The sequence below is a fragment of the Sphaerodactylus townsendi genome, linkage group LG15 (genome assembly GCF_021028975.2).
Source record: "Sphaerodactylus townsendi isolate TG3544 linkage group LG15, MPM_Stown_v2.3, whole genome shotgun sequence".
NCBI lineage: Eukaryota > Metazoa > Chordata > Lepidosauria > Squamata > Sphaerodactylidae > Sphaerodactylus > Sphaerodactylus townsendi.
This window is the reverse complement of record NC_059439.1, coordinates 3,814,194-3,835,422: the sequence shown is the minus strand read 5'-3', so window position 1 is coordinate 3,835,422 and position 21,229 is coordinate 3,814,194. Positions and strand designations below refer to the sequence as shown.

At 44.6% G+C, this 21,229-nt stretch overlaps 1 protein-coding gene across 1 annotated transcript; it reads left to right on the top strand.

Annotated features, from left to right (window-relative positions):
• The first annotated feature begins 1,069 nt into the window (after nucleotides 1–1,069).
• On the top strand, nucleotides 1,070–19,778 carry DCAF7 (DDB1 and CUL4 associated factor 7). Its single transcript, XM_048517544.1, has 7 exons — nucleotides 1,070–1,288; nucleotides 5,494–5,652; nucleotides 6,306–6,417; nucleotides 10,025–10,143; nucleotides 10,660–10,869; nucleotides 14,867–14,984; nucleotides 17,084–19,778. Exons 1-7 carry the CDS (start codon nucleotides 1,151–1,153, stop codon nucleotides 17,254–17,256), a joined length of 1,029 nt encoding a protein of 342 aa, XP_048373501.1. The 5' UTR covers nucleotides 1,070–1,150; the 3' UTR covers nucleotides 17,257–19,778.
• The last annotated feature ends 1,451 nt before the right edge of the window (nucleotides 19,779–21,229 follow it).

Here is a 21,229-nt window from a genome sequence, read left to right as displayed (position 1 = left end):
TTTGCCCCATTGTTCCTTGCAGATTTGTACACACATTGAACCAACTTCTTACCTCTAAAGTGCTATGTTTATAGATCTGCACAAGGAGCTCAGTGTGTGGAGGAAGCCATGAGCAGTAAAAATGAAAGTGAAACCTTTTGTGCAGAATACTCCACAGGTTTGGGATCTTTGTGTGCATAGCCTGAAGTTTATTGCGTACTTCTCTCCTTAGAGGAGAAACCCTATAATGGCAGCAGACCAGTTTGGGAATGTTTCAGTGAAGTTCCTCCAGTAAGGCAGGCCTATTGCGTGCCAAATGCAAACGCTGCAGCCCATAAAGGCCTGGTGGCCCAAGTGGAGCAACGTCATGAGAAGTGGTGTAACGAAGGTGGCAGAAGGGAGATATCTGAAGGGGCTGCTGAAGCTGAAGTTCCCCTTCGGCGCTTTCTCTCTTGATTCCGCCTGGCTTCCCTCGGGAGACGCTCTGGACCATCTCGCTTTCGGAGCAGAAGCTGCAACGCGGCTGTGGGGCAGAAGGGGGGGGGGGTGGACCGTCGTTTTAAGATCAAAAATCACTCAAGCACCCCCTCCTCCTGGGCGGCCGCTTGCCTTTCCACGGGGCGACTCTCCCGGTGTTCACCCCCGCCCCCCTCCCCCCCGCGAGCGCGCTGGAAGAGCCTCTTGGGGGAAAGACCGACCAGTCGCCGCCCGTTCCCCAGGAGACTCCCCGCGCTCCGCAGAGGGAAGCCCCCGGAGCCACGCGCCTGGAGGAAGAAGAGGCGACGGGCCCACTCCCGCCCTGCTTCATCCGCCGAGCTTCCAACACCACGGCGGCTCCCCACCAACCGCGGCCTACCCCGCCTCCGGGCCAGGGAAAGCGCGCCTGATAGGCTGGCGTTTCGACGGGGCGGCGGGTTTTGGCGAAGAGTGACAAGGCTTTCCACCCATGGACGGCCCCCATGGCCATTGCCACGCGCGCCTCAGCGGAGGCGACTTGCGGGAACGAATGGGAAGCAAGCCGGTCCGTGGAGTAGCGGCGCGAGTAGCCAACCGGAGGCCGGGGGGGGTGAGGCGTCGGGCCGTGGGGGCGGGGCAAGGAGAGGCGGGGGTCGGAGGCGCGCCGGGAGGAGGCCGGGGGGGCCGCCGATAGTCGCCCGCCGCTGCCGCCATCATGTCGCTCCACGGGAAGCGCAAGGAGATCTACAAGTACGAGGCGCCCTGGACCGTCTACGCCATGAACTGGAGCGTCCGGCCGGACAAGCGCTTCAGGCTGGCGCTCGGCAGCTTCGTCGAGGAGTACAACAACAAGGTGGGCCGCGCGGCCCCGGGTCCCCGCCTGTCTGTCTCCCCGGCTGCCCAGGAGGCGTCGCTGCCGGAGCGCCCTGAGGAGGGGGGCGCCGGTCGGGCCTGCCGCCCGTGCCTGTGTGAATGTGTGTGTGGGGGGGGGCGGGGTTTACAAGCGGCCTTCGGGGGGGCGGGGCCTGCCTTGGCTGGGGTTGGAGGCTCAGCGAGCGGCCCCGCCGGGTGGGCCCAGACCGGGAGGGCGGCGCGGCTTCGCGGTGGGAGGCGGCGGGGGCACCGGCGGGAGCCCCCCTTCTGCCACCTTCGGTCAGGCGGATGGCCACGATGCCCCTCGGGAGGGCCGGGAGAGGCCTGGACCCCGCTGGCAGCCGGCGGCGCGCCTCGCCTGGGCTCCCTGGAAGCCTCTCCGGTGACCGCGCCACCGGCGTCTCGCGGGGCGGGGCGGGAATGCCAGTCGCTGGGGGCAGGAGTCCCGCAGGGAGGGTCGGCTCCCGTGGTGGGCTGATAGTGCCTGGGCCTGGCGCCCGTTCTCTGGGACTGCAACGGCGCTCCCTGGGATGATGGGGGGGGGGGGGGGGTTCGCACGATGTCAGGTCTCGAACCTTGAAGCCATAAACGGACTCTGTATTGTTGATCAGCATCGTTTATTGATCTGCATCGAAACACCCAGCTTGGCAAAACCAGTTCTGGGGAGCCTCGTTTTTCCTACCCGCTTTATTACAATGTGGACCCCCCCCCCCTTCCCTTTTCCCCAAGGAATGTGAGAGTTAGTTTGGAGAGAGTCACCTGGCATCCTACCTGCTCAGGTCAACGGAAACAACCGTGTTTCCCATGAGGCTAAAGTGTCAGGGGAAAGCCTAGTTATCTACTTGGTAATTGAAGCCATAAGATGGCATGAGAAGCCATAAAGGAAGAATGTCCAAGAATAGCAGTGATATGTCATATTGGCTGGTTACCTATATCTTGTAGCGAGGAAGTTACATATATCTTGTAGAAGTCACATTAGGTTAGGGATGCATCTCAGTCGCTAGATACAATTCTCCTGACACATGAACTGCTCTGGGGCTGGTCCCTGGGACTGGGATGGAGGCCCCCAGATTGGAATGTTGTTCCCTGGGCTTAGATAAATAGGTCTGCAAATGGGGAAACGGCCCTCAGAATGCAGGGGGGCTCTGGGAGGAGCGTTAGTGGGCTGGGACTGGAGCAAGCACCTCCCAGATGGAGTGGAATGGGGATCCCTGGACCCAGAGAAACTGTGCTGGGACTGGAACAAGGGTTCCCAGAGTCAAATGACAGTTTGTACACATAGCAGAAGTCTTCTGGCTCTAGAAAGGTGGCCCTCAAGACTGGAATCAGGTCCCTGGAGGTAGCGTAAGTGCTCTACCACAGATACGGGAAACCCCAGAGTGAAGTGACAGTCCCTAGGACTGGTATGGCAGCTCCCCGAATGAAGTGTCAGTCCCTGTGATCAGGTCATGAGATGATGGTCCATGAACCAGACAAACTGGCTTGGGGTTGAATGATAGCCCAAGAGTAGAATGAAATAAATTTGATTTAATTAGATTTAATATGACACCCCTCACCTTTCCATCCAGGAGCGACTTACAGTATTTGTTTATCATATTAAAACATTTAAAAGCCTTACAAATAAATAACGTTACATTCATACATTCCCCCAAGATGGTTATAAACAACAAACAGATCCATTGAGGAATCAACCGTTGGACTTGATGGAAAAGGGGGAGGCTCGATGGTACCATTGCTGCCTGAACCATATGCCTGGTGGAACAACTAGTTCTTGCAGGCTCTGTGCATAAGATTCTGCAGGGCCCTTGTCTCATTGGACAGAACACTCCACCAGACCTGGGCCAGAGCTGAAAACACCCTGGCCCTTGTTGAGGCAAGCCAGACTGCCTTTTGGCCAAGGACCATCAGTTGATTACTATTTGCTGATCAAAGCTCTCTTTGGGGGATGTATCAGGAGAGGTGATCCCATAGGTATGTGGGTCCCAGACCATTTAGGGCTTTGTACATAAGTATAAGAACCTTGAATTTGATCCAGTAGTCCACCTAGAGCCAGTGTAGCTGGTTGAATACTACAGAGTCCCCATAAAGTCCCTGCTATGGAGTCCCTGTAAAGACTCTAGCTACTGCATTGTGGACCAGCTGGAGCTGCTAGCAAATTGCAGTCGTCTAATCTGGAGTTGGCTGTTGCATGGATCACAGCGACAAGATCAGCCTGGGAAAGATGGGACGCCAGCTACTTCACCTGGCATAGATGGTAAAATGCTGTATGAGTCATGTGTGCCCCCCGGGGCCTCCAGAGTTAAGGAGATATTCAAGAGCATACCCAGACTCTTCATGGTTAGATCAACATTTAGCTGGACACCATCTAAGGTCAGCAGCCTGTGTTCCCCATCCAACCCACATTGGTCCAATCACATGACCTCTGTCTTCGTTGAATTCAACTTCAACTTCAGTCAGCTTTCTTTCATCCATCGCACCATGACCTCCACACAAATGACCAGAACTGCTGAGGCAGCCCCCAGATGATCCTCCAGTAACAGGTACAACCGAGTGTCATCAGCACACTCTGGATTAACCCAGTGAGGCGTCGCGTATAGATGTTAAATAATATTGGTGAGAGAATCATCCCTTGCGGGACCCTGTACATCATTGAATGGTGGATGGAGGTTCTCTCATCAATTGCTACTCTATTCCCAGCCCTGGATAAATGAGCGTAGCCATTGTAAAGCCTTAAATCCCCATGCCAGCAAGGTGGTTGGCCAAGTTATCATAGTCAACCAAGTCAAATGCTGCTGACAGATCTAGTGAAATTAGCAATGTTGACACCACCACCCCTTTAGTCTAGGTGTCTCCAGGGGTCATCTGTGAGGACAGTCAGAGCCATTCGCACCCCATGGCCAGTGCAGAAACTGGGTTGGAAAGGATCCAAGGCTGATGGATTCAGAAACCTCTGGAGCTCCTGTGCAAATGCTCTCTCAATTATCTTGCCTTGAAATATTGGACACTGGGAGGTAATTGGAAGGATCTCAAAGATCCAGCAATGGCTTTTTAAAGAGGGGTCTCACCATGGCCTCTTTCAGTCCCCCAGGGAAAATTCCTGAAAATAAGGATAGATTTATAATATTCTCTAAGAGAGTCTGCACCTCATTCTCCCTGGCTTTTGCCAGCCAGCGTGGGGCACATGATGGGCTTTACAGCCCTTCGAATTCTGTCTAGAATTCTAGATCATCCTGAGAGAGTCAGCTGAAGTCCCAGAGCACTGATTTCAGTGTCAGGTGCCATCATTCCACTGTGGCAGCTGTCATTCAAGTAGCAGAAAACTAATGTCACTACCAGGGACCTTTATTCTAATCTGATGATTATTCCAATTCCAGGGGCCATCATTCCAATCTGCGGATTGTCGTTCCAGTCCCAGAATGGTTATCTAATTCCAGGGATTGTCATTCCACTCTGGAGGCTTGTCAGTCCAGGACCACAGCAAATTATCTGGTCCTAGGACTGTCGTTCCAGTTCAAGAGCTCTATTCCACTCCCAGGGATCATAATTCCAGTCTGAGTGTGGGTTTCTCTAAATCTGTTCTGCATTTAGTTTTCAGCTATTGGATGCTGTAATGTCTTTCAGTGGAGACTATGCAAGTTAGTACTCCTGGCTCCCATTAAATCTGGTAGCTTTTCTGTCATCTGTTTTAGTACATCCCTGAATTTTTGCTTAGCACTTCCTGGAATCCAGGGGGCTGTGCAGTTTAAAATATTGAATATTCAGAGAGGTTGAAATGTTCCAGTGCTGTTCTCTGAGTGTTTTAAGCTTTGTCCATTTATTCAGTTTGGCCAACATAAAATAGCAGAAGGTCATTATTGCTTGAGTGTGTATGGAGTCCAGTGTGTTTTAGAGCCTAGTCCCTGACTTTATAGTTATGTTGGGTGGCCTGTTGTTGCTAAATGGGTGAGGGTTTCAGGTTGTGGCACTGTCTGGAATTAAGAATTGAACTAACCTGCTCACTCTAGGATGGGAGAGAAAGGGAGAGATTGTAGATATTTAGTTATCTGTGTCATTTATATGAATTTGTAAAAGTGTGTCCATGTTATATTTCCTGAATGTTGTATAAAAACTGGTTATCTAATTCCAGGGATTGGAAAATGACGTGTGGCCAGAACTGTGAATAAGAATGATATCTTCTTCTTATAGGTTCAACTTGTTGGGCTAGATGAAGAAAGCTCAGAGTTCATTTGTAGAAATACTTTTGATCACCCATATCCTACTACCAAGTTAATGTGGATCCCAGACACCAAGGGGGTTTATCCAGATCTTTTGGCAACCAGTGGTGACTACCTGCGTGTATGGAGAGTAAGTTGGCTTTATGGAATGCATTTTTATTCATAGTTCCTGGATTGACAGTGGGTAGCAGCTAAGCACTGTTCAGAGTAAAAGGCAACTTCTCTTTTCAGATTAAAAGTTACCTCCACGGGGGAAGTCCCCGTCAATTTGATTTTTGGGTGCTTTAGTCAAAAGAGCAGAACCCCTTATCTTAATGTAATGCAGAATTCTTGTGAGCTTGCATTGAAACCTGCAGCTTTCTTGATGCAACAATACCTTAAGCAGCAAAGAAGCCTGAAGTCATACATTGGGCCTTCTTTCTGTCACCTTTTGAAAGGCCTTTAAGAGTGTTTTTTATTAAGATTGAATGTTAGACTTCTCTGTTTCTGGTGGACAAATATATTCATTTGTCTCAGATTATTGAAAGTATTGGCCACTAATGAGGGGTTTGAATGTGTGCTCAAAATTGGACTGAGTTTTAATCTCTTTGATTTTAAAATCTTTTTAGCAACTTGAGCCTTTGGGAAGGGCCAGATAAAAATATTTTTAAATATTGCCTAAGATAGCAAGATGTGGAACTGCTTTTTCCCTAAGTGATAAACTTCTTGAGTATATTCATGCTGTTAAATGGACAAGTAGATTAGTTTCAATGGTCAATGTAACATATACGTTTCTTGTTGCAGGTAGGTGAAACAGAGACCAGACTAGAGTGTTTGCTGAACAACAACAAAAATTCGGATTTCTGTGCACCACTGACATCTTTTGATTGGAATGAAGTGGATCCTTATCTGCTGGGTAAGACTGAAACGTTGCACAAGAGAGGGAGATATACTCAAATTAGAAGGTGTTCCTTACTACATTTAGCAGAATTCATTTTAAAAAAACTATGACAATGTCTGGTTGTACTTTCCATCACAGAATAGTCATTTTGTTGTGAGGTTTGATGGCAGAGTAACAAAACTCTATCTTGGTATGAGGATTTTATCATAAGATTTTACTCTTGAGTTTGAGAACGTGCCCAACCATGGAAAGTACTAAAAACAAAAAAAGTTGTTCTCAAATTAATGTCTGCAGACACCCAGGAAAGGTTAACCTTAGTTCTTCTGAGACATCCAAATGCATCCTTCCATGAATGAGTGACAAGCTGAAGTGGTTGTTAGGCTTTGTAGGTGAATCTGTTGTTCAAAGTAGTGGTTTGTTCCTTCATTTTATGGCCATCATTCTACATCTTCCAGCTATGTACGAAAAATTAAGATTCGTGGATTATAACTTAAATGTCTGATCTCATCGGAACTCAGAAATTAAGTAGGATGAGCCTTAGTACTTAGTTGGGTTGCTATGCAGAGGAAGGCGATAGCAAACCACTTCTGTTCATTCCTTGCTTTGAAAACCCTTTAGGGCTGGTGCCGGTCATCTGTTACTTGATGGTATTATTCTAACTGCTGATTAACTTTGTCATTAGGATAGTGTCAACTATTGTTGGTTGTCAGCCTTTCTGATGGTAGTCAAATATTCCGCAAATGAGTTTGTATAGTGACAGTGTTAATTATGTCATGGGAGTGGGGACATTCCTTCTTCCTCAGATTTGAAGAAATTAGAAGTGGGTGTGCCCTTATTCTTCATCTTTGCATCAGAGTTGGAAGGGGTCATATAGCATCTAGTCTAACCTTTTGCTTAATGCAGGAACAGTTCAGAGCATCCCCGACAAGTGTTCGTTCAGCCATCCCTTAAAGACTGCTAGAAAGGAGGAGCTCACCACCTGCCTAGGCAGCAAATTCCACTGCTAAATTACTTATAATGTGTTTTTTCCTAATATCCGTACGATACCATTCCACCTCTAATTTATACCTATTACGTGAGTCCTATCCTCTGCTGCCAACCTGGAGACTCCCTGCCCTCCTCTATATGACAGCCTTTCAAATATTTAAAGCAATCATATCCCCCCTCAACCTCCTCTTTCCCAGACTGAACATTCCTGAGTCCCTCAGCCTTTCCTTGTAGAACTTTGTCTGCAGGCCTGTGATCATCCTTGTCACTCTGCTCTGCACCCTCTACATTCTGTCCACTTTTTTTTTAACAGTGAAGCCTTCAGAAGTGCACACAGTACTTCTAGTGTGGTCTGGCCACTGTGACATCAGTGAGACTATGACATCTTGCGATCTGGATGTTATGCCCCTATTGATACATCTCCCAAAAAAATTAGTCTTTAGCAGCAGTGGCGTAGTGGCTAAGAGCAGTGGCTAAGAGCAGGTGCATTCTGATCTGGAGGAACCGGGTTTGATTCCCTGCTCTGCCACTTGAGTTGTGGAGGCTTATCTGGGGAATTCAGATTAGCCTGTACACTCCCACACACGCCAGCTGGGTGACCTTGGACTAGTCACAGCTTTTCGGAACTCTTTCAGCCCCACCCACCTCGCAGGGTGTTTGTTGTGAGGGGGGAAGGGCAAGGAGATTGTAAGCCCCTTTGAGTCTCCTACAGGAGAGAAAGAGGGGATATAAATCCAAACTCCTCTTCTTTTTTGTTGCTGCCTCACACTGGGTGCACATATTCAGCTTAAAGTCCACCCATGTCCATAGGTCTTGTTTACATAACATTGTTACTCAGAAGTGTATCCCTGTATGCAAGAGTTGTATCATAGTTTCAAACAACACTATCAGTGGAAACACTTCGTGCAAGAAAAGATAGATCATTCATAGGTCTTGTTTACATAACATTGTTACCCAGAAGTATGCAAGAGTTGTATCATAGTTTCAAACAACTCTATCAGCGGAAACACTGCCTGCAAGAAAAGATAGATCATTCCCTCAAAACGAAAACACCTGGAGGTTAATTTGAAAGCAGATAAGTAAGAGTAGGCAGGATTTTGGTTTGACTCTAGCTGGGAGCTAGAGGGCAGATTGCCCTGGGTTTGTTTACTTACTCCACGTTTTCACCCAGCTGTGGGCCTAGGGCCTCTTTTACATTTCATTTGCTCCTTACATATGTGAAGAAGCTTTAGATGTTTTAGATAGTCTCCCTTAAACTCAATTAAATCTGATTTATGTCTTGTTCAAGCTTCTCCTCCTTTTTAAATGTTGCACTATTTGGGCTATCTCTGGGCTTCAGATAAAGGCCACTAGCAATCACTTAGTTAAATATTATTTACATTTCACTTTCATACATACAATACTTGCATAATATTAGGGTAGAATCGATTTTTTTTTGTTTCCTAACCTTTTAAAATTTGTGAAACATTAGTACTAACAAATTAATACTTATAAATATTAGACAGATGTAACTGTAGTGCTCAGTGTGGGCCCACTGGATTTTCAATTCACCCAACACAGTGTCAGGGTGGTGCTTATCTGGGCATGATGGATATACCCTTGAATCAATGTAACTAGCTGTGGAGATGCAACTCAATGCTTCTTTCAATATAACGTAACCAGGTCTGTTATATGTAACTACTGCCATCTGTGCATTCTTTCCCTCACCTGCGCTTTATGGCTTTGCATGCTTTGTGGTGAAGTAGGCCTCCCCTGCCTCGCCGGTCCCGTGAGAAAAGTTAGGACTGTTATCTTGTTGTGGGCAGGAGACCAGGTGGCTCCTCTGCTATCTGTTGTTGACCTTGGGGCTGGGTACACTCGTAGCCCAGGCCCAGAGGCTTTCTTTGGGAATCTGGGAGGGGGGATTCTTGGAGGGATACATGGGACCTGAGATGTCAAGTTCATTAGAATGGACTTTGCTAAGTATGGTGCTTTACTGCCTCTTCAATAAACGCTGCTGATTATAACTTCGGAGTCCGTTTAGCTGGTTAAAGTTCCAAGACCTAACGCACCGTCACTATTTTTTCACTCGTGTTGTTTTATTCACCAGTCCACACACCTGCAGGTGTGGTTCACTTCACCCCTTCCCTGGGTTTTATTGTACTACATAGGAGAGCCCCAGTGCTGCAACTGGCCCACTTCTTCTCTCCTTCCGCCCTCCTCTGCTCCCTCCTGGCCCTCCTCTTCCTTGTTCCATGATCTTCCCAGCCACTCCTTGCCTTAAACCACCTGGGCCCAGAAAGCCACTTTTCTCTTGTGCAGCCTTGTTCACTACCTGCACTCCCTGGGGCAAACTTTCAAAGCTGCCCTGTTGTTGAAGCTATCTTGACTGCCACTTTCATCCCCTGGCCCCACCCCCTGTTCCACTCATGTGAGCCTTGCTGCTGATCCCAGTGACTTCTCTGCCCCACCAGGTTTGCTGCTGGTAACCAATGCTAGAACTAGTTTATTCTTAAACTGACAAACTTTGTGGTTCTGATTTTAGTGGGTCAGGCTTTACAAGTATGCCATAATGTATCTTCTGTTCATTGCACATAAATACAGTGGGTTTGTCTGTATGTAATTGATTTGAGGTTTTTTCCCCCTTCTGCTCCAGGCACCTCAAGCATCGACACAACCTGCACAATCTGGGGTTTGGAGACCGGCCAGGTCTTGGGGAGAGTGAATTTGGTGTCAGGCCATGTCAAGACCCAGCTGATTGCTCATGATAAAGAGGTGATGGTGCATGTTTTGTCTCCATTATGCTGAGGGGAAGGAAGGGAAAGGCGCTTTTAAGCCACCTTGCGTCTCCTTACAGGAGAAAGAGGTGGGGTATAAATCCAAACTCTTCTTCTACTCTTCTTCTTCTTCCATTAGGTCCTTTGAGCTTCTGAGGTTAATAGAACTTGATCTAATCTATGCAACAGGACTAGTGATATGTGTGATAGTGGGCTGTCAGGGTTCTGTCACAACTTCAGAGTTGGATTCACCTCTATCGTAGCAACTCTTTGGTTTTGGTATGAGAGCATAACAAAGATAGCTAAGCATTTTGCAGAAGAGTACTATTGTTTGTGAAATTTTGCTGAGGGAACTGTCCTCAAAGGCAGGAGTAGGTTTGTATTTAATGCCAGCGTTGTTCTCCTTGTGGGTACTTTGGGAGTTTGTGTAACAAGACTTACAGAAGAAGACAGTGATTTTGGAATAAATGCCATGTTGTTATTATCATATTTTCTGTTTTTGGCATACGAACAGGTATATGATATTGCATTCAGCCGTGCAGGAGGCGGGAGAGACATGTTTGCTTCTGTTGGTGCTGATGGCTCAGTAAGGATGTTTGACTTGCGACATCTGGAGCACAGCACTATTATCTATGAGGACCCTCAGCATCACCCACTGCTCCGCCTTTGCTGGAATAAACAGGACCCCAATTACCTTGCTACAATGGCCATGGACGGCATGGAGGTGAGGCTGTGTTCCTTGAGGTCTTATACTGGGGAGTATATTGACTCATTTTTAGTCTTCATGATCAGAAGGCCACGGGGTTCTATTCTTTCCTTCAGGGATTCCTTATAGCTGTCTGGTCTGTTCATAGTAGGGCACATACACATTTATTTATCACATTTATGTCAAGTGAGTCAGAGCAGGCAGGACTGAGATACTGATAGCTATACCCTGTCTCACCAAAAGAAAAAGCCAAAATTGTAACTTAATTTACCACATGCTGAACCGTCTTTGTTTTAGAATGCTCCATTTGGGTCCCAGAACAAGGTAGGCAGTAGGACCCAAAACAGTGCATTCTAAAACAAAGTCTAGCATGTGGCAAATTAAGTTACAATTTTGGTTTTTGCTTTTGGTGAGACAGAATTTACCCATGAGCACGCTGTACCTGGAACAAATGATGACACACCTCCCCCTCTATTGTAGCATATTGGAATAGCAACTCTGGAAGACTGGACCTGAGACCTGCCTAGTCCAACATCCTGTTTTACACAATGACCAGTCAGTTGCACCAGAAGCCTACAAATAGTACATGGTGGGCAAGATCCTGCCCTGATGTTGCACCCCAGCACAGGGTTTCAGAAGTCAACTACCTCTGAACGTGGGGGTTCCCTTTATTCACCATGGCTGGCGGCCATAGATAGGTCTGTCTTACAAGAATATCTCTAACCCTCTGTTGAATCGTCTATGCTGGAAGCTATCACAACATCCACTGAAAGTGAATTCCACAATAACTGCTTGTTGAGTAAAGAAATAATGCCTTTTGTCTGTCCTAAACTTGTTGCTCATAAACTTCATTGGGTGCTCCCAAAGTGTAGTACTTTTTTATTTTATTAGATTTGATATCCTGTCCTTTCCTGGCTTAAGGAAGAAAAGCTCGCTCTATCCACTTCTACCTCATGCAAAATTTTCTAAATAATGCCCCCAGTCATCTTTTTTCTAAACTGAAAAGTTCCATAATCTTTCATCTTTCCTGAAAGAAAATGTTCTCCCAGTCCCTTAATTATCTTAGTTGCCCTCTTAGGTACTTTTTCCCAGCTCCTCCAGATCTTTTTTGAGATATGACAGCTAGATTGGTACACTGTATTCCAGCTTGGGGGCACCATTTCTCTGTACAAGGGCACTACAATGTTGCCTGCTTTATTCTCAGTTATTTCCTAATCATCCCCAGCATGCAGTTTTCCTTTTTCACTGCTGCTGCACACTGAGCCAACATTTCTATCATGCTTTCCAGTACATCCCCAAGATGTCTCAGTTTTGGTCTCAGCCAGTTCAGAACCTATCAACATATTTAAAGCAAGAATTTTGTTCCAGTGTACATCACATTCACCAATGTTTGCCACCTTGTTGCCCACTCACTTGATTTAGAAAGATGCTCTTGGAATTTTTCATAATCTACCCAAGTTTTCACCATCCGGAATAGTTTGGTATCAGCTGCCAACTTGGCCACTACACTTGGCACCTCAATTCCAGATCATTTTTATGAACAAATTCAATATCACTGGGCTTAATACCAATCTTTGTGGAATCCCATAGTTTACTTTCTTTCATTGCAAGAACTGTCAGTTCTTGCTTTCTACTTCCTGTTGCTTAACCAATCTTTAATCCATGAGACATCAAGAATCAGCCAGGTTTGTCTCCCCATCCTTACACATGAAGCCTGCTGGGTGACCTTGGGCTAGTCACAACTCTCACAGAATTCTCTCAGCCCTACCCACCTCAAAGGGCATCTGTTGTGGGGAGAAGAAGGGAAGGAGGTTGTAAGTATGAGACTCCTTATGGTTGAGAAAAGCAGGGTATAAAAGCCAACTCTTCCTTCTTGCCTCATGTCTTTTAAGCTTACCCTTTGCCGTGGTACCCTGTTAGAAACCTTTTGGATGTCCAGGTATATAATTTGTATGTTGCATTAAATGCTGTCTCATGTTTCAAGATTAAGAACATAAGAAAGCCTGCTGGATCAGTCCAGAGTCCATCTAGTCCAGCGCTCTACTACTCGCAGTGGCCCACCAGGTGCCTTTGGGAGCTCACATGCAGGAGGTGAAAGCAATGGCCTTCTGCTGCTGCTACTCCCGAGCACCTGGTCTGCTAAGGCATTTGCAACCTCAGATTAAGGAGAATCAAGATTTGTAGCCATAGATCAGTGACGGCGAACCTTTTTGAGACCGAGTGCCCAAATTGCAACCCCAAACCCGCTTATTTATCGCAAAGTGCCAACACAGCAATTTAACCTGAATACTGAGATTTTAGTCTAGAACAGTGACGGCGAACCTTTTTGAGACAGAGTGCCCAAATTGCAACCCCAAACTCGCTTATTTATCGCAAAGTGCCAACACAGCAATTTAACCTGAATACTGAGGTTTTAGTCTAGAAAAAACAGTTGGCTCCGAGGCCTGCGTTACTCAAGGGAAGTAAGCTTGGTGGTAGTCAGTGGCTTGGCTTTAAAGCAACACTGCAACTCTTCTAATGGGTGAATCACAACCCTAGGAGGGTTTACTCAGAAGCAAGCCCCATTGCCAGCAACCGAGCTTACTCCCAGGTAAAGGATGGCGCTTTAGTTCTTTACATGAAAATCAGTGGGGTTTAACAGCACTTAACAGGGTTACCTACACTGCTTCCCCAAAACTAGGTCTTAGATTTAATGCTAATAATCGAGCCCAGCAGCCCAGGCCAGCCTAGATGTTGGGGGGGGGGGACTCTGTGCGTGCCCACAGAGAGGGCTCTGAGTGCCACCTCTGGCACCCGTGCCATAGGTTCGCCACCACTGCCATAAATCGACTTCTCCATAAATCTGTCCAAACCCCTTTTAAAGCTATCCAGGTTAGTGGCCATCACCACCTCCTGTGGCAGCATATTCCAAACACCAATCATGCATTGCGTGAAGAAATGTTTCCTTTTATTAGTCCTAATTCTTCCCCCCAGCATTTTCAATGTATGCTCCCTGGTTTTAGTATTGTGAAAAAAAGAAAAAATTCTCTTTGTCAACATTTTCTAACCCATGCATAATTTTATAGACTTCAGTCATATCCCCCCTCAGACGTCTTCTCTCCAAACTAGACTCTCCTCTCCAAACGCTGCAGCCTCTCCTAAGGAAGGTGCTCCAATCCCTCAATCATCCTCGTTGCCCTTCTCTGCACTTTTTCTATCTCTTCAATATCCTTTTTGAGATGTGGCGACCAGAGCTGAACACAGTACTCCAAGTGCGGTCGCACCACTGCTTTATATAAGGGCATGACAATCTTTGCAGTTTTATTATCAATTCCTTTCCTAATCATCCCCAGCATAGAGTTTTCCTTTTTCACAGCTGCCATGCATTGAGTTGACACTATCAACTAAGATGCCCAAATCCCTTTCCTGGTCTGTGACTGATAGCATTGACCCTGCAGCATTTATGTGAAGTTTGGATTTTTTGCCCCTATGTGCATCACTTTACATTTTGCTACATTGAATTGCATTTGCCATTTCTTAGCCCACTCACCTAATTTATAAAGGTCCGCTTGGAGCTCTTCACAATCTTTTGCAGTTCTCACCACCCTACATCATTTGGTATCATCTGCAAACTTGGCCACCACGCTACCCACCCCTACTTCCAGGTCATTTATGAATAGGTTAAAGAGCACTGGTCCCAAAACGGATCCTTTTAAGAGTATGTGATTGAAATAAGATTACTTTTACATTTATATCCACATTATAAAAGTAAATTTAACTAAAATAACTAAAGCATAATTCTGATGTGTTGTCATTTTTGTTATTATACTAGATATCCAAAATTGTGATCAACTACATAGCATGATGTATGTTCTTCACATGAGAGGGATGCCTTGTAAACTGGTTTTTTAAAGAAACTGCAAGAAAATGGCACATGTGACAGTTATGTACATAATTTAATAAGACAGTCTGAAATTTGGTTGACTGTCCCTAAAATTTCTTTTCTCATGTTCCATTATTTTTTTCCATTTCCAAGGTGGTCATTCTAGATGTCAGAGTCCCTTGTACTCCTGTTGCCAGGCTGAACAACCACAGAGCATGTGTGAATGGCATTGCTTGGGCACCCCACTCGTCTTGCCATATCTGCACAGCAGGTGATGATGGATATTTCTTATCACTCAATTGGGCATATCATAACATGATGGTATCAACTGTTTGCTTAGAATGTTCTGGGATTTGCTTCTACTACAAAGTAAGCCCAGTATTAGTCCAGTTAAATTATGCACTCAAAAGAAGCGTAATCTACTTTCTTGCTGAAATTGACTTAGTGTTATTTACTTTAGTTATTGTTCACCTTACTCCCTGAGACTTGAAGTGTTATCTTTTCTGCCATTTGGAGAACAAGGGAATCATTTCTCTAATTCAGGACCCACTTCTTAAGTGTTCTGAAATTTTACAAGCTGCCTTTTAATGATAGCATCCTGTCAAGTCTCGCCAACAGTGTGGTGCTGTGGTTAAACTGTTGAACTGGGTTTGATTTCCTGCTCCTCCACATGAGTGACAGACTCTAATCTGATGTACCATGTTCAATTCCCCACTTTTCCACGTGAAGCCTGCTGGGTGACGTTGGGTCAGTCACAGTTCTCTCCAAGAACTGACACACACACACACACACACACCTTCAATTTACATTTTCAATGAACTTTTTTGTTTAAATGTAGATAATTTTGGTGCCGATATGCTGTAATGTATTTAACAATAATATATTATGAAAGATTTCAGTGTTTTCAGTGGCATACATTTTTTACTATTCAAATATACTGGTACTCCTACTTATTGAGAGTGTTTCTGTCCAAACAGTACACTTAATATATAACTTGTTCTTTCCTACCTCTCTGATGGCAAAATTGAGATCTATGTGTTACAGCAACATAAGGTGCAGCAGTTTGCAACTCTTTCTCAAGAATTGGGTACAGATGCAATTTTTATTATAAAAAACAGACACACTTTTACATTCCATACATGTGCCGAATAGTACCCTTTTTATGTTAACCAAGTTGCAAATGATGCCTTTTAAATTTGATGATCATAAAGTGCTACCAATTTGCTACCCTTTATGGGGTTGTCAAGGCAGCAGATGAGGAGAGGTGGTTTGCCTTCCTCTGCGGGGCAACCCTGGTCTTCCTTGGTGGTCTCCTGTGCAAGTGCTGATCATGGCCAACCCTGCTTAGCTTCCAAATGCTGATGAGTTTGAGCTACCTTGGGCTATTCAGGCCTCCTGATAGAAAAGTAAGTATTGAATATATATGTCCATTTTTTTTCTGGAACCAAAAATGGGAAAAATGGTTTTTCTATGGCTTTAAAAAAAACATCTTACATTCCCGCGTGTGACTTTTTAGCCCTCAACTGAGTCACTTAAGAAGAAGAAGAGTTTGGATTTATACCCCCCATTTCTCGCCTGTAAGGAGACTCAAAGGGGCATACGAACTCTTTTCCCTTCCTTTCCCCACAAGAGACATGTGAGGTATGTGGGGCTCTGAGAGCTCTGTATGAACTCTGACTAGCCCAAGGTCACCCAGCAGGAATGTAGGAGTGCGGGAAAAAATCTGGTTTTCCAATGGATGAGCAATGAATCAAACGTAGTACTCCAGATTAAAGTCCACCTGCTCTTAACCACTACACCATGCTGGGTTTCAGTTATTAAGCATTATCGTAAGCATTGTAGTAAACAGTTCAGTGTGTTGCAAGTTTTAGGAATCTATTCCCAGAAAAATTATATTTTATAATGCTGATCTATGACCATAATGAACAATTAATTTTTTTCATTTAAAAAGTTGTCAGTTCTATATAGGTAAAGGTAATCTTCACCATTATTATCTTAGCTGGAGTGTACAATTTTCTCTTTTATCCTTATATCTACCCTGTGAGTGGGTTGGGTTGAGTGTGTGTGACCAGCTAGGAAACTTCATGACAGTGCTGGGATTTGAATCCAGGACTCCCAGAACCTAGTCTGACAGTTTAACCCCTACACCACACTTTGGAATTGCATTTAATCCTGCTATCAGGTACAGGAAGGCAGAGGTGCAGATGGTATACATTTTATAAATTTGGTATCACCAGCATAAGTTGATTGGGGAGTGGGAATCGGTACAAATTTATTCTCATTCTTCAGATCCTGCTTTTTCTCACTTCCTTCTGTCTGCCAAAAACCTGGATTTCAACTCTTAATTCTGCTTTCTTTCACCTTGTGCAGCGGATGACCATCAAGCTCTTATCTGGGATATCCAGCAAATGCCTCGTGCTATTGAGGACCCAATATTGGCCTACACAGCAGAGGGAGAAATCAACAATGTACAGTGGGCATCAACCCAACCAGACTGGATAGCAATTTGTTACAATAACTGTCTCGAAATCTTGAGAGTGTAAAAACTGCTGGGCCATAAAAGAAAATGAAGCAGGACTGTCCCACCCTCTTCCCGTTCTCTTCTAAAGCTGAGCAAAACATCATGTAGGTGGTGCCAACAGCTCTCATCAGTTTGTTCTAAGACTGACAATTGGAGTTGATGGGTATGTTACAAGCAATCTCTCCCCTTGTGTGAAACGAAAAAGCAAAGGTGTGTTGAGCCTCTTGGCCCTTGTGGAGTTTTTAATACTTCTTTCTATCAAAGTCGTGTATATATGACCACTGTTAAGTGAGCATTGTGTTAACCCTCACCCTAACATTTACCACCCTAACAGAAATAATTTGTTACTACTGATGTTGTAGAACTGTTCGATGTTTTAGTGGTGGAATACTTAGATAACTTTCTGTAAGAATTCAACTTTTTTTAAAGCTCTTCTCCAACTGTCTGCCCATCACTCACTTTTGATGAGTGTTGTAAATGTAGCCTCTGCATAAAGGTTATGAATAAAACTGTTGAACAATATGCAAAGAATTGTTGATGTTGGAAGCGCTGTTGCAAGAAGTTTCTTTTTCAGAAACTCAAAGGGCTTTGCAGAATCTAGCTGCCCCTCTTCCCCCCTGCCTCCACCAGTAATTTTTGTTCTCCCTTGCTAGCAGACCTGTGGTGTCTTCCTTAAAGTAAAGCTTAAAGTTGGCTGTCCAATATCCAGTCTATTTTCTGCAGTCCTCTCCCTCTACTTAGAATCCTCAGTAAAAAGCAATGTATAATAGTGTGTAGGTCTCAAGCCTCTAAATAGAGAAGTACGCTGTTGAAATGCACATGCATTGCTCACATTCCTCCTTCCTAGTTTTTAAAAAAACCTCTCTAAAAAAAATAGCAAACTCCACCAATACCAAAACACCAAGCATTTTCTTAAGATGTATTGCCTTTAACTTTTGAGGAGTGACTTTCATCCCAAGACTGTTTTGTTGTTGTGGGAAGTATTCAGCGAAATTCAAAATTTCTTTCTTAAAATAGTATATGCGGAGGTAATATGTTGACAATGATAATATAGAATAGTATTGTGGTCTCTTAGAGACTTTGTAATATGACCAGCCAGTATAGTTCACAGGCTTCTACAGGTATTCCAGACCGCTTCTTCAAAAGATGCCAGGGCTTCAACCGTATCAGCTTTGGCCATCGAAACACACAAATATTTGTGCTGTCAAACCCTTCACAGCTGGAATCAACCAGCAGTTGGGAGTGTTCCAGGCTGTGTGGCCATGGTCTGGTGGTTTTAGCTCCTAATGTTTCGCCTGCATCTGCTGCTGGCATTTTCAGAGGCATGGCGCAGTAAGTTGTGTTTCTATCTGTGGTGCAGTTTCTTTCTGTCCATGCTCTGTCAGGGAGAGACACACAACTCACCATGACATTCCCCTGAAGATGCTAGCTGCAGATGCAGGCAAAATGTTAGGAGCTAAAACCACCAGACCACGGCCACACAGCCTAGATATCCCACAACAGCCGCACAAATATTTATTTGTGATTTCTTTTTTTATCCTTTCTCAAAAGCTTTCACCCAGCCGGCTGGCTTCTTTAAACATCAGAGAAGAGATTAAAAATGGTTCCACGTGTAACCTTCTGAAACGGACATATGACAAGAACACCGACAATATACACATAGTGACAAACCTGTTACTGTTTTGTAGTACTTAAGTATAGTGGTGGGGAAATGTGGTGATGTGTATCAAATATACTTGTTCATACAGTACTGGCTTATCTTGCTTCAGTTTAAAGTGTGGAGATGATCATTCTCCCCCTCCTCTTCCCATCTCCAACTAGTTAAGGCATATTTAATACTTCTAGGTTGATACAGAGCTACAGAAGCGACTAGATTCAAACAAGTTTGTTTGTGCTGGTTAGTATGTACTTGGGGAAGGAGCTAAGAGCTGCAGATTTATAGTGTGTGCAAAGAAAGATGACAGGTGGTATACATCATATGGATTAATCTGAGCTGAAGCTTTTCTATAAACCAATGCTAATGTATATAATGTTTCTTCTGTACTTCCTCTGTTGTGGTGACTTCCTGAAAGTGTGAACTTAGTTGCATGATTGTATAAGAATCCTGGATTACTTGTCCTTTTCAAATAAGCAATAGTGATCTTACGTTTCTTTTCTAAGTCTAAGGTATTGCCTATATTTCCTTAGCCAATAGCATTTGATAAAATTATTGCTGCACTAGCTTTAATAGTACTTTTATGTGGCAAAGAGTGGTTAACATGTTATGGTATTCCTTTTTATTTCTATGAAAAGACTATATTTCATTTTGTCTTGGTTTTGAGGATCTGATTTCTAGAACTGTATCAAAAGTCTGTATTAAAATTAATGTTTTTAAAAGGCTTGAAGTCAAATGCAAGAACTTAAATATTGTTCTGCTGTAGACCATAGCTTGTTAAACTCCTGTATATTCTGCCTTACTCTTAATTAAGTGGAGCATTTTACAATTCTTCCTATTACATAAAAATATAAAAGAATGTGGCAACATTAAATTTTTAAAACTCAAAATGACTTGGTGAAACCTCACTTTTGCAAGAAAAATGTATTCCAATATTCCTAATTAAATGAAAAAGAGCTCCCCATTTTTAATTTGAAAATGTGTCCTATCTCTCCAAGGCGTGAAGAAGGTTGCAGTTGTAACATATTAAAGTTCAGTATTAGTAAAATATCCAGTATTAGTAAAAATGAGGTCAGCTGTTGAAAATAGCAATGGGTGGGCCCTACTGGAGAGGAAGTCAAAGCCTCAAACATCATCGCATGCTGATGGCCGGAGGGAACGAAGCATGGCTGATCTGCAGGTCTCTCTAGGGCCGGCTGCAGCCATGAGGGAACAGCGTAAGAACATATTTCATATTTCAAGTGACCTAATGAGGTTGCTGGGACAGGGCCCAGTGTGTTCCATAATGAGGTTGAAAGCCCAATTAAAGAGGCAAGTGAAAAGTCTTTCTGGTACAATGGGAGTTGCTCTACCACATAATATTTAGCTATCATACCATGAAAAGGGAAATTAAAAACTTACCTACAGTTGTCATGATTTTCCTTCTCAAAGATGTGTTTTCCAGCATTGATCTTTCCGCTGACTGTTCTGGTACTCTTAGAAAGATGAGATTCAGCATCTCAGAGCATCAAGCGGGTTCTATCGTATGCTCTGTCAAATTCAGTGGCTGTCTTCTTCCTGCTCTCTTAAGACTAGCTAACTCCTACTAAACCAGGGGACTGGAGATCTCTGAAATGAGGTGAGAGGATGTGGAGGAAGGACCTGGCCCCAATAACCCAGTTCCAGGCCTCTAGTGTTACTGTTGAGACTCCCATAATCCATCAGAGCAGTTTGGAAACTAGTTGGTTCTGTAAAGCGCAAAAGGGGGATCATTTTGATTGGTCCCTTCCCAAGTGGGAGAGCTACCACTGCCCACGCCTTAACCTAGGGAGCCCCAACTTTTATAAGCCTGTGGGTACTCTTGACATTTTTGGAGCTGGCCATGGGCACCACCACAAAACAATTTCTTCAAGGAGGTTGCCATCCATCCATGATTCAGCCCCAGTGTGCTGCTGCAGCGTGTCCTTTGCACCCTGTCACACAGGCTGATGGGATAGCCCAGAGGTCTGCAACCTGCGGCTCTCCAGATGTTCATGAACTACAATTCCCATAAGCCCCTGTCAGCATGGCCATTGGCCATGTTGGCAGGGGCTGATGGGAATTGTAGTTCATGAACATCTGGAGAGCCGCAGGTTGCAGACCCCTGGGATAGCCTGTTAACTAGAGATTCTAGAGACTTTGCACACATACCAGATTCTTTACCACCATAGCCATAGTTATTCGTGATGTAACATCCCTATGGGAACTAAATGACATTTTCAGTGGGTTGCAAAACCCCTTCTAGTCTGTGTTCTGTAATAGCATTCCTAAGCATACATACTTGGGTCAATAATTAAAGTACAATCAATGTGCATAAAACTGG